This window comes from Dioscorea cayenensis, chromosome 13 (genome assembly GCF_009730915.1).
Source record: "Dioscorea cayenensis subsp. rotundata cultivar TDr96_F1 chromosome 13, TDr96_F1_v2_PseudoChromosome.rev07_lg8_w22 25.fasta, whole genome shotgun sequence".
In the NCBI taxonomy this organism is placed as follows: Eukaryota; Viridiplantae; Streptophyta; class Magnoliopsida; order Dioscoreales; family Dioscoreaceae; genus Dioscorea; species Dioscorea cayenensis.
In genome coordinates, this window is record NC_052483.1 from 5,998,942 (window position 1) to 6,015,525 (window position 16,584).

General features: G+C 30.5%; 1 protein-coding gene, 1 long non-coding RNA gene and 1 pseudogene across 3 annotated transcripts; all 3 read left to right on the forward strand.

Moving 5' to 3' along the window:
- Positions 1-512: 512 nt before the first annotated feature.
- On the forward strand, positions 513-5,128 carry LOC120274637 (E3 ubiquitin ligase BIG BROTHER-related-like). The gene is made up of 2 exons (XM_039281175.1): positions 513-695; positions 4,835-5,128. The coding sequence occupies exons 1-2, from the start codon at positions 513-515 to the stop codon at positions 5,126-5,128; spliced, it is 477 nt and encodes a 158-aa protein (XP_039137109.1).
- A 1,828-nt stretch (positions 5,129-6,956) lies between these two features.
- On the forward strand, positions 6,957-11,328 carry LOC120274638 (annotated as a pseudogene).
- A 746-nt stretch (positions 11,329-12,074) lies between these two features.
- On the forward strand, positions 12,075-12,504 carry LOC120274976. Of its 2 annotated transcripts, none has more exons than XR_005541016.1 (2): positions 12,075-12,125; positions 12,293-12,504. It is a non-coding gene; the product is annotated as an uncharacterized LOC120274976 (long non-coding RNA). The 2 variants fall into 2 exon arrangements; XR_005541017.1 differs by having other exon boundaries at positions 12,081-12,169.
- The last annotated feature ends 4,080 nt before the right edge of the window (positions 12,505-16,584 follow it).

The following is a 16,584-nucleotide window of genomic DNA, read 5'->3' on the forward strand; positions in this document are numbered from 1 at the left end:
TAATGGTATTAACCCTTCCCGCCGCCGGTCACCGGAATAGCTCACCGGAGAACCAGAGATCAGATCAGGCCTTAGCTTTCTTGTCTCAATGCTTACCCTTTTTTCCTCCATCTCCCAGCCCTTATAAGCAATACCTTTCCAGCTCATCCTAACAACCCTCATCACGTGCCTCACATGCTCCCACCTGGACACAGTGTCATTCAAACCATGAATTCTGAGAGTCGTGTGCTCGCCCGACGCTCACGCCCGGTCATTCGCCTCATCAGCCCATTATCTTCAACTGTTTTTGGTGCCTGAAATGCAGAGCTATTAACAGGATTCATCACACAGAGATGACAAGAAAGCATTGCCACATTACTGCTAGGCCTCAACATCTGTTGATTAGGAAACATCGCACTACTTGCAATGAGGTTCCAAACATAAAGCAATATAAATTTGCGGAAGGAATTTTGCCAAGAAAAAGATAGGAGTGAATTATTTGAATGCTTCCTTTTCTCATCAATCAACTGTAGATGGGAAGCCATTGTTTGACGGTTCAAGTGGAATTGGTTGCTCATTTGTCACTAGCAGAGATACTGGTTGCTCATTTGTCACTGGCAGAGATACTTCTGACTGTAAGACGAATGGTGCCTCCAGCGCTGGTCGTCCTCCTGAGTTCAACAAGTCGAACATTTCCTCCGGATTACATCAAGATGGTAAGATGTATATTGGCCAAACTACTTCACAAGATAATAAACAACTGAATCAACCATCAGAAAGAAAAAACAGAAATGAAGACCAGATGGTGTTGCAAAGCTTTGCTAAAATGAATGAATGAATAAATGACATTGTAAAACATGATCGGAAGAAGCACATGGGTGATAGTTTTCTGGGGACAGACACTATATTATTTATGATCATCAGGCAAATGATGATCTTGCTTTATAATTTTCTTTATGTCTATTTATTATATATTGGTACTCGCAGGTCCGAAGCAGTGTAATTAAAAGCGCCAGGCGTTCTTAAGGCGCTAAGACATTTTATTGCCTGAGGCGAGAGGCGCCACGAAAGACACTCACCCGAACAAAGTAAAGCGCTAGTTAATATATATATATATATATATATATAATTTTTAGAATAATTAAAGTCACGTGCTTCCACCAAAACACCAACCTTGCTCCATCTTCATCTTTTTTTCCCTTTTATGCTATTGTATTGCTATCCTTTTTTTTTGTTCAGACTTTTATTGCAAGTACTAATTTCACCAACTCTTCAATTATCTCTAATGGATTAGTTAATTCCTTAATTTAATCATTTGTTTTAAAAAAATAGCAACTATGCATTTAAATTTCATAATTTTTCTACTCAATTTATTTCCCTACTTATTAATAAGCATACCTTTTTAAAATCACCTAATTTTCCTCCCCTAAATTTATTTCATAACTTATTAGTAAATGTGCCTTTTTAGAATTCTAATAAACACTAATTGAAAGCATTAAATGAAAGGCCTATACCAAGAAAAATAAGACAGGCACACCTTTTTAATGCCTGCGCCCAACAAAAAGCGCTCGCCTAGGCTCGCCTCATTAAAGGCGCCTCGCCCAGAGGGTGTTGAGGCTCTAGAGTCTCGCCTCGCCTCGCCTGAGCACCTAAGAGAGCGCCTTTCTCTCTTTTAATAACACTGGTCCAAAGAACTTGCAGTGGCTTGTAAGAGTTTCCTAGGGTGTTTTCTTTGCTTTGTGCCCAATTGAAAACCAGGGAGATTTTATAGAAATGGGAAGACCCTATGCCAGATTATGAGGAAAGGAGTGGCTCCCAGGTTGATTGTAATTAAGTTGCGTAAATAATAGTGATGATACTTTAGTTATTGAAGAATGTGGTCTAATGAATCTTTTAAGAACTAGATTCCATTTCCTGAATGAATGAATGAATGAATAAAGGAAATAAAAAAGTCCATCTCCTAATTGATTTATTGAATGAATGAATGAATGAAAGGAGGAAATGAAAAAGAGAATATGGCATTGTTTTATAGGTGCCTCCAGTATTGTTGCTGGAATTAAATTTATATATGAAACGGTGAATGTCCTTGCTGTGCCATTTAATTTGTGAATATTTTCATCTGACTATGGTTTCTATTGAGCTCCTTGCAAACTTATGCACTGTCTACTCTATTTTCATTGTTGTGTTTTGTTAAAATGTTTGTACCTTATGGTCTTCAAGGAAAATTAAAAATAGGAAAATCTGCCAAGCAATGGAAAGGTCTTGTAAATTTATCATCTGTCCAAAATAAATTGATAGTGTTACAAATGAAAAACACCATGCAAATGGTTAAATAAAGATTTGGAGAATAGAGGTGACATTTGACAATAGGGATACATCAGTCTTTAATGATCCACTACAAAAAAATTGCCATATACTGACGCTTTTCAATAGTAACAGTTAAATTCCGTAGCTATAGACTGGTTTTAGTAACGATACTTTAAAACTGTCACTATATATAAGATATTTACTGACGGATTTTAATCTGTTGGTATAGGTAGACTTTTATCTATAGTAACAGTCAAATTTGTAGCTATTGATTATCTATACCAACGGAACATTCAATTTGTCAAAATAAATATGACATTTACTTACAGATATTGTTCCATTAGTATAACTACTACTCTATACTTATACTTATCTATAGCAACGGTTAAATGTAGTAGCTATAAATTATTTATACCAATGAATCTTTAAAAGTGTTAGAATAGATCAGACATTCAGTGACAGAAATCATTCTGTTGGTAGAGCTATATGTTTTGAATTTTATTTAATTTTTATATTTATGGTTAGTAGAGCATGGCTTAATAATAATATTATCAAAATTAAATTTGATATTTATATTGAGAATAATAATTAAATTAAAAAATTAAACATTATAAAACAAATATAAAAAATAATGTCATGATAATTTACTCTATAAATTATAAGCACATTCGTAAAAATAATAATCTAATGAATATCGATTGAATATATAAATTAATCAATTAATTTATTAATTTATTAATTTATAAAAATTAATTAACTTATTATTTTTATATAAACTAATTTGTTATATATTTTTTTTATTTGATTAATATAAATAATTATTGAAATAAATATTTAAAAGATTAGCATTCATTACTGCAACTACTAAAAAAATATTTTATTTTTTTGGTAAATAAATATTTGGTTTTATTTATTTTTTAAATTACTTTTAACATTGGATTATGATATTATATATATATATATATATATATATATATATATATATATATATATATATATATATATATCGAAAAAACGCATGTTATTAAAAGATAATGTTTATTATATAAATTAATGAAATTATAATTATTTAATATAAAATTATAAAATTAATTTTTATGTTAAATTAAATTGGTTTATTTGTAGTTGTTTAATATTTAAACTTAAATAATAAATATTTAATGAATAATAGTTTTACTTGCACTTGTATAATAACAAATAATGTTCATTATATAAATTAATGAAATTTTAAGTATTTCATACAAAAATAAAAAAATAATCTTTATGTTAAATTGAATTAGTTTATTATTAATTTTATAATATTTAAATTTAAATAATTAATACTTAATGAATAAGAGAGCTTTATAAAACTTCAAACTTTATAAAATATAAATAATAAATATTTTTTCATAAATTTTAATAATATATCAAAAACAAAAGTTATTAAACATCAACAAACCCATCATCATCCCTTCTTATTGTTGCAGGAGGATCGATGTTTTTTTCTCGCGGATGCTCCTCGAAACCCTAAACCTTCTCGTAAGTAGTCCATCCCGTATATATAATCTTTTTCCTTTTTTGAAGAATTGGTTTCAATTCCTAAATATATTCAATTGTCTCTTTGTTGTGCCCTAGACCTTGGTGGGGGAGAAGCGCACTGGAATTGGATGGCAAGATCTCCTCTGGATACCTCCATGAAACCTGTCAGTTAATCCTTAATTTCTATTCGGAGATAGGTCTTCCATCCCGTCTTCATCGTCTTATGAACCGTGCAACGAATCAGCCATCGATGATGGACTTGATCTTGAGCGAGCTAAGGGATTGAGCGGTGTTGTTGCGGCTTCTTCTCTATTCCCTTAACAAAATAAAAAAAATAAAAGAAATTCAAAGTAAACAAAGACAAAGCAAAGGTCTTCGAGCGGAAGATATTAACAACGGTCAAATTATTAACAAAGAATTTATTTATTTAATATTATTTTATAAAAAAGGCATTTTTCAAAATCTGATCCTTAACATCTCGAAATCAAGGGTTGAGATGTTTTCAAAATGGATTAAAAATATTATTTTTATAGAACAAAAACTCAAAAAAAGGCACGTAATAAAAAAATAATAATAATAAAAAAAAGAAAATAGAAACTCATGAATTCCATGGATCCATTCTTTTTTTTTCTTAGAAATTATTATATATCACGTCACTTCATCTCCTTCTCTCTCTCTCTCTCTCTCTCTCTCAGAAACCCCCACCAACCTCTCATTCGCTTCTTCTTCGGCCAATTACTCACAATGGAGAACTCGAATGAGCTAAGCACTGGAGCTAAGTCCGCCAATCAGAACCCTAACCCCCAACACTGCTGCTGTCGCTGGCAATGGCGATGGGGATCCTGCCCAAGCAGTATCGTCGCCAACCCGCACGCCGTTCACCAACCTCAGCCAAGTGGATGTCGATCTTGCCCTTGGGCGCACCCTCCAAGAACAGGTTTAATCCCTTACTAATCCCTTCATATGGTTTCGACTTCATTGTTTTTTTCTTGAATTTCTTGAATTTTTTTTTTGCCTGGGATTGGCGCAGGAGGCGGCGTACCTGATGTTGATGAGCGGCCGTGGAATAAGTGGTGACTATGCGAGTTCAGCGGGGAGCTATGAAGACGATGGGGAATTTGATGTTCATGATCATGAGGAGGGGAGTGAGTATGAAGAGGAGTATGAGGAGGATGAGTTCGTTGAAGATGGGCATCTTGTTGATCCGACGGGTTTCGATAGCAATGAAGCGTATGCTAGGGCACTGCAGGACGCGGAGGAGCGGGAGATCGCTGCTCAGTTGATGGCCTTTGCCGGCTTGAATGATTGTGAGGATGCGTTCTAATTCTTGAAAAATGATATCATTTTGCTTTACTTACTTTAGATCGTGTGACTTACTTATTTATCTTGGTTGTTGAATCTACTAAGATTCCCAAGTCATCAACTCCTGCAAGCATAAGATTTAATTCTTACATGAATATCATTTAGAACAAGGTTTACTATTATATGCTTTTGTGACATGAGCAATAGGAAATAGCAGTTAGGCTAATTTCAACCTTGGTTCATGTGAATGAACCAAATCTGATAAATCAGATAAGATTTTGATCAAGTGAATGAAATTTATTTAATGTTTGTGGGAGTATTTCAAATTCACAGAATCACTATTTATAGAAATTTATTTAATTTGTCCATCCATGATGAAAAATAATAGCTGAATGTATTTACATTTAGCTAATTCTAGCTGACTAAACTTTTTTGTCTTTTAAACTGATGATTGAAATCATTAATCTAGAACGCATGTCCAGTTCATTCTACTAGCAGTGCTAGTTTTGTTATCTAAATCCTTAAAACATTGTCTACATAATGATTGAATGATTCTGAAGCCAATACTAGTGAGTGAAAGAGTATTACAAGATTTATGGAACTTTAATCGACATGGTAGCTAGATACTAGACACAAAATACGATATGAAATTCTGCGTCTTCTAACATAGTAGATAAAACTACTATGTGATATCCAGAGCATTAGAAGTAGTGTTGTTATGAGACTATTTAGTGATACAACTATAATTAATGTGCCAGATTTGGCTAGAAATTTTCATCAAGTAGTGCGGTAACTTGCTCTTAATTGGTTTTCATGGAACTAGTATTTGATATATTTAGTTTAAATTTGCATGGAGAAGGTTCCTAGATTGTTCAAATGAAGTTGTAACTTTAATATTGGTGGATTGAGGCAAACCTTGCTAGAATACACATGCATGACTTCGAGCCAAATTGGGTCTAGAATCAAAACTAATATATTATGCATAGATATATAGATAGCTATTAAACAATAATTGGGCCACTGATGACCAAGTCTAGTGAAGCTGGATGGGAATCTTTTACAATCATTCTTTGACTATGAGGAAAAAATCACATGGTGATAGAAGAAAGTGGACAGGATGTGAGGTAAATATGTATCGAGTGCATGTTATTTAGATAATTTTGTGATTAATGAAACAAAAAGTGACAATCAAATTATTTTGTCTGTATGTATTTTTCCAACCAGGCAAGCACTATTTTAATGGAGGAAAGCCTGAAATTTCAGTCCAGTTCACCTCTCACACATATGCTTCCAAAACTCATTTGAATTGTGGTTCCCATAACCTATTCTTGTTAAAGATGTGACTGATTCACTGTTTTCTTGATGCTAATTATCTTCTAGAGTAATGATTTCACATTGATTAGACAAATAATCATTAGTTTCAATGAATAAATATGTTTTTGCGTGGTGGTTCTTTAAAAAAAGTTTTTTTATTTGTTCCTTCTCTATTAGAACTGACTAACGTCTACCGGATTTGTATGCATAGGAAATGTGACTGATTCACTGTTTTCTTGATGCTAATTATCTTCTGGAGTAATGATTTCACATTGATTAGACAAATAATCATTAGTTTCCATGAATAAATATGTTTTTGTGTGGTGGTTCTTTAAAAAAAGTTTTTTTTTATTTGTTCCTTCTCTATTAGAACTGACTAATGTCTACCGGATTTGTATGCATAGGAAATGTGCAAAACATAGAAGCATTTTGACTGATCTAATAGAAAATTACTATGTCCATTCATTTCTTGCAATTCACATAATTTTCATTCTTGTTAATTTATGAGTTCATTCTTGATATGAAGAATAGATTAAAGAGCATCTGAATGTGGATTCGATCACCGTCATAGATGCATATGGAGATGGTCGGCATGTGAGGTCAGTTTCTATTTTCACTATGAACAACTGTATGAAAAGCTTATTTTAATTGTGGTTTTATACTCTCATTTCTGTGCAACATATCTTGCATTATATGTGAGATATGTTGGTATATTCTATTATGCCTTTATTTTTTTATGCATGTGCTATATTATTCTTCTTTTTGATCAGTTTTTAGTCTTAGGCAAACATGAAAAACTTTTTTTCTTAACATTGATGTTCTTTTTCTTGTTATCGGGGACATGCATGCTGTAGCTGATTGGTCTAGTGAATTGATTAATCAAATGGAGTAAAGAGAAGAAATAAATGCAGTATTATAATAAAGTAGGCAAATATTAAGTGGAGTAAGTAAGGCAATTAGTGTATATCATACTTCCCAGTTGTATAGAATCGTGCACATGAGTATTATATTTGAAATATTTCGAAACAAATACCGGACTTTATGTCAGATTCAAAATATATATATTTTTTTTTTTTTGTGAATGAACCATTTGGTCCCCTTTATGTTTCTTAAGAATTGGAACATGATGTGTATTATATATTTATGTAAAGTGTTCAGCGGATTTAATGTGGTAGTTGTTGAAGACTTGGAAGTTGAGATAAATTAGAATAAGTTGTTGTAACAACCGAATTTTTTTTAATTTTTACTTGATTAAAATGATTTTTTTATTTATATTAAACTAATATAAAGAAATATCATCTTGGTTAACAAAATTGATGTTTAATACTAATTAATGATTGTATTAATTAAATTAATCAAAGTTTCTTTTTCAAGAGTTTCCCTTCCATAATTTTTAGGTTACTCAACAAGATCACTCATCTCCAAATTTTCAAGTATTAAAGTCACTAATCCTTGATTTTTTTAATGATAAATTTATGTTAAAAACAGAATAAAAAAATGTAATTTAAGAACTAAAATAAACATTAAGTGGCTATTACTTTTTTAAAGCCTTCTGGCTGGCATGTATGCCTCATGTCCAAATACAATGTCACAAATATTTACTTTTTCACTTTTGTATTTCTAACAATTTATAATCTGATATACATTATTTCCCCTTCAGAATGTATCTATAAACATATTGCTAAATAAATTAACAATGGAAAATATCAAGTACTATATATATATATATAATTAGTACAGTTACAGCTAGACATTTAAAACAGTAGTTGGACCTTAAAATTAGTCAGACTCCTACCAGTCTGATTTGAGTGATAAAGATTGAACCTCAATTAAGTTTGTATTTAATGTTTGCTTAAGTTCCGAAAAGGCATAGAAATGCCTTATTTGGTATTGCTGCATAATAGTAGTAATGGTGTCCTGATCTTGGGCATCTGATGTGCTTGAAGGCCTAAACAACTCGTGGATCACGAAGATAAATGTGCCGCTGTGGATTGTGTGCTAATTTTTTTTTATTTTTACATTCATAGGATTCTTGTATGACTTAGCTACATTAATTTACACCACCTTGCTTTTCTCTTCATTTTTCAGAGCATATGTTCTCTCTTGCACATTAACAAGATCTTTGAGGTAGGAATTTCTGAGTACCTGCAGGAACGATTGGACTATTTGAACTTAGATATTGTTGAGAAGGTATCAAATTTAATTATTTGTTTGGAGTGTTACGTAAATTCTTATAAGGATCTGTCACTTTTAATCTTGTTTTATTGCAGGCCAATATATGCATTTCAATGGATCTGGTTTTTGTCTTTGACCTGGTGAGCTGAAGTTGATTTGCTTTATGCCATTAGCATTCTCTTAATTTGAAAAGTCACATGAAGCTTAGATGATGTATACACCATTTCCATAAACTGCTTGTGAACTTGTTTTCTTGTTTCTAGGATTTCTGATGTGCATTTTTGACCAACAAATTGACGATTGTACTCTGGAAAAATTTCAAGGCTTTGAATTTGTGGTAAGTAGCTATATGCTATTGGGTTTATTCATCACGTCAAATATTAACTTGTCTAAACAGTTTTCAGAAGATGGTGATGAGAAGAAATTCTTCTATCATACTGCAAAGACCAGGGAGTTGGACAACCTTCTTGGAGATATCTATCATAAAATTCTTGGTATTTTCTAGTCTTTATTCCTACATCAGATTCACCCATGTTAATTTTTCAAAAATTAATTTGGAAGGAAAATTTGTTTTTCCTCTATGGGCTTTTAATTATCCTTCCACTTTTCTATTCAGTCCTCATTTGAATTATTTTCAACTCTATATGGTTGCTAGCACGATAGGGCAGTGTGATTATCTCAGTGGAATTAATTGTGATTCTTGGCAATAAAATTGTTTGTCCACTCGCTGTCCTTTTAATTGATTGTCTTCTTTCCATGTCAAGTTTCCTCTTGCTGGCTTAAAAAAAAAACCTGCCTCAAGAAGAGAATCACTGATGATTTTATACTTATCATCTTTGAATTCCTCTTTGTAGATATGGAGAGGGCAATTGTTAGGGGTTTGGTGTCTCATGTGCTTCAATTTGCTCCTCAACTAATTAGGGCTGTAGATTTTGCAGCAGAACTTGACTGGTTTGTCCACTTTGATTAAAAATTTTTCATATATTTTTATATTCTTATTTGTGCCGTTATTTTATTTCCCAATTCCTTATTCTGCTTTTCAATTTTTCTGAATATCATCTTATTTGGCATTCTTTTGACAGCCTTTTGTCATTATCGCTGGTTGCTCTTCAAAACAATTATGTGAGACCCATTCTGACTGAAGATTCATTGATTGATATACAACATCGAAGGTTATTATCTTTTTATAACTGATACACACTTTTCAAGCAACAAACCATCTGAATTACTTGATTTTGTGATCCCTACAGCTTATATTTTACATTTTGATAACTAGGTTAATTGCTGAGTTTACTTACATGGCTGTCTATTCTGCTTGTAAATCATACATGTTTTACAAGAAATGACAGTGGACACTTTTGTTCCAAATGACACAAAAATTCTCAATGATGGTGAGTGGTGTTTTTAATATACTTTATTTAGTCATATTTGTACAAACTTGGTGTTGCATTTCTCAGGTAGAATAAACATCATAATTGGCACTAATTTTTCAGGGAAAAGCATCTATGTTAAACAAGTTTGATTTGTTTTATCATTTTGAAACATATTTATTCATGTTTTTTCTACCTGGAGGCTCAAAATTTGCTTTTGTGTCATCAAAAGATGATTTAAATTTTCCCTTCCATGTGTGAACAATTACTTGACATGTTTCATTTCTCTAAATTATCCCTCACTTTAACCTTGCTGATGCATGAAGTTTGTAGAGATTTATAGTGGAACTTCATTTGTTTATTGTTTGCATGTGAACTTTAGTTTAAGGTAGTTTTCATATATATTTTGTTTATGTATGCTCTTCAATTAGATAGGGAAAATCTGTGAGATCTCTCAATTACAATTTTCAAAGACATCTTGACGCAAGATAGACAAGCTAGTGACATCCATAAAATCTAAACAATCACAACTAGAAGATGGCAGTGAGCTAAAAAAATTATATGATTCATCTAGACTACTTCTGATATTTAACTGTGTTTAACTAAGGAAACTGTATGATTCTAATTACCCCTGATATTTAACTTCAGAAAAATATAATTTTAGCTCTTAGATTATTTCTAAATCTAAACCATGTCAAACCTTCTTCTCACTTCAATACTTCATTGCTGCTGTTATGCTCTTTGTGAATAAATTTTAAATGTTGTTGTTGTCTTTCCAAATAAATGGTTTCAGGTGGCTTTGATTGTTTTCCTTTCTCATGTTGGAAGTTTTGTACCGCAGATGCGGCTATTGTGGGGACGACCGATAGGTTAGCTATGCAAATTTACAAAACATTTGTGAACATGTTTTATTGATGTTTTATCAATTCATTATTAGATATTATGGTAGGATATTTTGTGCAATGGGAAGCAAGTTTATGACTGCTGAACAGTCAACATTTATGATTGATCTTCATCAAGTAGGGATGATGCTTCGGTAAAAATCAAACTGCTCCTACCTTCAGTGCTGTTATTTTTTATCACCTAAACATTGATGGCAGACTTTACAGGCATGCAACATCACGTTCTTTGTGTTTGTTGGATGAATTTGGGAAGGGCACTCTTATAGAAAGTCAGTTGTTTTAATAGGACCAGATCCATGTTATTTGCTCATCAATTTCAAGCATAAAAAGTCTTTAGGTAGCCCTGATTCTTCTAATATTAATTACACACAAATGACATTGGGCTGCTGGGAGGAGCTATAAATCATTTTGTTAGCTATGAACATCCTCCAAAGGTTTGATCTATATTGAAGAAAAAGAAAAGAGGGAGGGATTAAATATATTTATTTTTCCTTATTAGCACATATAAGTTTTTAATCTTTTGTTTTTGATTGTTGTATATCTAATTATTTTAATTTGGTTTGTTGTAGGATTTTTGATGGTATTGTTTGGTAATTTTTAATAGTCTTTGATATTTATCATTGTTTTTAAATACATTTTATTTTTCCCTTATTGTCATATATAAGTTTTTGTTCATTTTTTGTTTTGATGGTTTGCATATTATAATTATTTTATTTTTGGTTTGTTGTAGGGATTTTGATGGTATTACTTGTAATTTTTAATGGTCTTTGATATATATCATTGTTTTCTAATCTTTACAAGTTATTACTAGCTTGCAAGTCCTTTTAGCTATTGTTGTGTAAACAATTTTAATTTCTATTTTATATAATTTGATGGTATTGTTGGTAATTTTTAATAGTCTTTGATATTTATCATTGTTTTTAAATACATTTATTTTCCCTTATTGTCATATATAAGTTTTGTTCATTTTTTGTTTTGATGGTTGCATATTTAATTATTTTATTTTGGTTTGTTGTAGGATTTTGATGGTATTACTTGTAATTTTTTAATGGTCTTTGATATATATCATGTGTTTTTTTAATCTTTACAAGTTATTTACTAGCACACCAGAGTCCTTTTTAGCTATTGTTGTGTAAACAATTTTAATTTCTATTTTATATAATTTGAAGGTAATTGAGGTCTTTAGTGCTCAACTAAAGCGCGGCGTGGAATAATCATTCTCATGAATCAAGTCATCAAGCAAATCCAAATGCATCAAGTAATCTCTTATTGTCTCCAAATGAAAAGAAGGCATGACATGCTGTATATTATTTTACTTATAGTGTTTTTATATTATTTAGCTTATTATTTTAAGTTTTTATATTGTTGTTTTATTGTTGCATACATTTTATTAATTGTAATTTTTTTTTAAAATGGTTCTTGTAGGTAATGCTGTTTAGAAGATGACATCGGTTCTACTTGGGAAAATTCTTGTTGCTTTATTGGGTTGTTAGACATTAAATGAAAGTAGTTTATTTTTGTGTTAGATTTGGAATTGAGGGAAGAACTCTTGGTTTTCAAGATTGAATGGTGGTTTATTTTTGGACATATACTTTATAAATATATGTTTGTGGTGATGTAATAGTTTTTCTTTTTAATTTTTAGTGGAATGTTTTTGTGTTTTTTAATGGCATTGATTGTTTTAATTTATTATGAAATTAATTTAATGTGTGTATGAGTTATTAAACTATTTATAATATATTTCAGGGGTAACAATAATAGTTTTATTGACATGATTAATTATTAATATAAAAAATTTTACCGACAGTATAATCAGTTTTACTAAAGCTAAACATGTCTTTTGAATATACATCTATAGAGACGGATGTTGTAGTCATTGATAAATTAAATGGATTTATTCAACAAAATATCGTAATGTAGTTGGTATAGAGTCCTATCCTTACGAGATTTTTGTTGATGGTATGTTGGAATATACATTTTATCATTGATATAAGGTAAATAAATATGAGATGCTACTGAGGCAGGTGAGATTAATGAGTCTGACGTTATATTCCGTTGATAAATCCATGAACCTTTTCCAATAGAACTATAACCATTTGTATGATATGTATGCGCACAAGACTTTTACTAGTGTATGTTGGAATAAGTGTTTTTATTGTTGGTATGAGGGTAAGTAATTTGGCGGTGCTACCCTCAACGAGTATAACCAATAGTATAATCATATTCCATAGGTAAAAACTAATAAATCTATTCAAACAAAGCTATATATGTCAGTTGGTATGGGTCATACCTACAAGGCTTTCTGAGACGGTAAAATAAGTGTTGGAATAGGTATTTTTACACGTGCGTGTATAGGGTTTTCTAGGACCTTTTACCAGCGGATTTTTGACTTTTTACCAACGTATTTTACACCGTCACTATATGACACTTTATTTGTAGTGCTCACGTACCATATGCTTGAGAAAAAAACAAGTCATCTCTTATGCGATGCATTATAAATAAAAATCCTAAACCTCATCCAACCTTTAATTCTTATAGAAATGAATCAATTAAAATTTTTTGTATGTTGATCTTCAAGTCCAAAATTATCTTTTGAATTGAAACCTATTCATAATATTTTTTGTATAGGCCAACTAATTAATGCATAAACTCCACACTTGAAAGATCCATATTGTGTATAAAAGGTAAATATTACCCGTATATCCTTATTACACTACTAGAAAGTAGGGCTATTGCAACCAATTTTTACCAACAAGTTATTTCCGTAGCTAATCGCAATAAGTTTGTGACAGTTTTGCGACGGTTATAACATTTAAAATAATTAAATATATTCATAGCATAAAAGTAACCGCTTAGCGATCAAAATTTGGTTGTTGTTTATGCACCAACTCTGCGACCACATCTCACGTCTGCAATTTTTGGTTTGAATTTTGTCCTACGACAAAAAGTCTAATGTGATTTTGTAACTAATTTGGTGTGAATAGCATGAATTATGTGACATTCGGTGACCTCCGTTAGTACTATTTCAATCTTAAATAAGTGGCCAAAATAAAGTCGATCACTAAATTAGTAAATATTTCAAATAAAGTGCAGCCAATTTACGACCAAAAGTTGCAGTGCTGCAACTGCTACAACACTCGGTCACTATTTTGGTCTGACAAAGGCTGACCAAATTCTATGGTTGCTAAAATAGAAAATGTTTAATAAATTGCAACCAATTTATAATAAAAATTTGCCACTATCATAGTTTGGTTGCCATTGCAGTTGTTAAATTTTGGAGGGAATAGTTAGCGATTAAGCGCCAACTTTGCAACGACATTTTGGGTCACTATTTCAGGTCGCAACTCTGCAACGTGAGATTGGATAGTTGCTAGCATAGCAAATGTTTAAAAATAAATTTGCAAGCTGATTTATGACCAATATTTGTGGCTATTATGTTTAGTTGCGAGTTGTTGCTAAATTTTGGAGGGATTGTGAGATTAGCGCGACTTAGCAACCACATTACGATCATTATTTGGTCACAACTCAACGACCAAAATTGGGCGGTTGCTAAATTTACTAGTTCGGTTGCTAATTGGTGACTAAAGTTAGTTGGTCACTAGAGTATTGAATCGGCTACCCGATAGTCCGATAACAATGTTAAATTTTTCGATTGCCATTTAACCTAAGCTAAGTGTGTGAACAACAATATCCAAATTAAATTTTCTTTGTTTTTTTTATTCAATAGATCAATGTAATTTATTAGTAATTTATTAGTGTTAAGATTCATCCATCTAAATATGAAAAGTCAATACACATATGATCATCGCTATCCAATAATTATTTTTATAGAATATGTTGTTGGTATGATATACATTACTCTTGTTTTCTATATTGTATAAAAATAAAAATAAATATTTTATGCCAATTTCACATAGAATAATAGTATGAAAAAGTCAAATTAAACTTGTGTGCTCTGGAATATATTTAATATATATTTTTTCTAATTTAATAATAATTGAACAATAATAACTATGTAATGTTATTTATGTATCATTTTATATTTTTAAGTTTACTAGTAACTCTTTAGTAACTTTTAATTTTATTATCTCCTTAACTTTAAAGATGGCTAATAATCTTAATTAATCAATATTTATTTACAATAACATTTTTATCTTTTACTAATTTATTAATTAATATTTTAACTAAAATATTTGGGTTGGATTTATGTTATTGGAACAATTTTAAACTTTTGATGTGATTGAGGGCTATCACGAAAAAATAATAATTTAATACAATAATTGTTGTAAATTTTCACTAAACTAATAACAATTAAAAGATCAATTTTGTTTGGTTTAAATATTTTAATAATTTTTAAAAATTAATTATGAATTTATTTTAACATGAAATTTAATAGAAAACTTTAGTTATTAAAATTGTTTAATTTACTATTAATATATGTATAACTTATCTAAATATTACTTTTTATAACAATATATAATAAATGATATAATTATAAAATAAATAGAATTTTTCTCCACAACTCGCATTTATATTTAAATTATTTGAGTTATTTGAATTTGAATTTGAATTTTATATTGACTTAAATATATCTTCTAAAACCATCTTACAAACCTGTAAAAATTAATTTTTGATTTTGATTTCCCTCTAAAGCTTAAATATATCTCCAAGCCTTAAAATATATCTTAAGGTTTGGACGGGAAAATTTCTAAAATATCTTCTAAAAGTCATCCATACATATATATCACTATATATATATATATATAAACATCCTTTAAAACTAAAAGTTAACCTTGTTTTCCTCCAATTTTCTCTCCCTCTCTCCCCTCTCCTGCTTTTGCTTTTTCTTTTCTTTATCTCTGCCCGCGAGCCTTTTCTCTCTTTCTTTATCATTTTCTTTTCTCTCTCAGGTGGCGTGCTTTTTCTCTTTTCCTTTCTTTTTATTTTATCTTTTTCTTATATTCACTTTGGAGTTTTACTACACATTTGAGATACGACTTTTGCTATCACTGAGCTTTTGAGCAGACATCACGTCGGCAAGAGTTTTCAGACAGAAATACTTGATACTTCACGATCCTTTGAATTTGAAATCCCTAATTTTTGATATTTAGGTTTTCCCATCAATCCCCTTCTCGCCTCTCTCTTTTCAGCATCTGAATAGTCATTCAACCCCAGCTTCACAAACTTTCTTTGCCCAATGTATTTATTTATTTAGTTCATTTATTTTCCTTTAGCTTTATAATTCTACCAATGATTTGGTTTCTTTTATTTTATATTTCAAAGAATTTTGTGAAAAGATTGACATAGAACAAGTAATATCTCATTTGGAATTTTGTAGAATAACTCTCATGTTGGAATATGGCCTACTTTTTATTAGCGATAATAAAAGGGGATTTGCATAGTGTCCAAAAGTTTACTAGAAAGCATGTATGTTAAATGTCACTAGAGTTGATTTTGATGGTTATGTTAATCAAATATACGTATACATTCAACATATTAAAAGCAATTTAATAACTATTTGATGATAATTATGTTGTATATATATGATAATTAATTAACAAATAAAGAAAATGTGCATGAGAAATTTAATTAATTAACACATAATCATCATCCTGCACGATCCCATCTATCTATAGTCTATAATAATATATAATAATCTATAATCCATCTGACTTTTTGGCTCGTGCCCACATCTACTATTGTTCTTTGACAATAAA

Coding starts and splice junctions, on each gene's coding strand:
- LOC120274637 (XM_039281175.1), top strand. CDS start 513: ATGGGAAGCCATTGTTTGACGGTTCAAGTGGAATTGGTTGCTCATTTG. Junction 696..4,834: donor CTCCGGATTACATCAAGATG/GTAAGATGTATA, acceptor GGATTGGCGCAG/GAGGCGGCGTACCTGATGTT.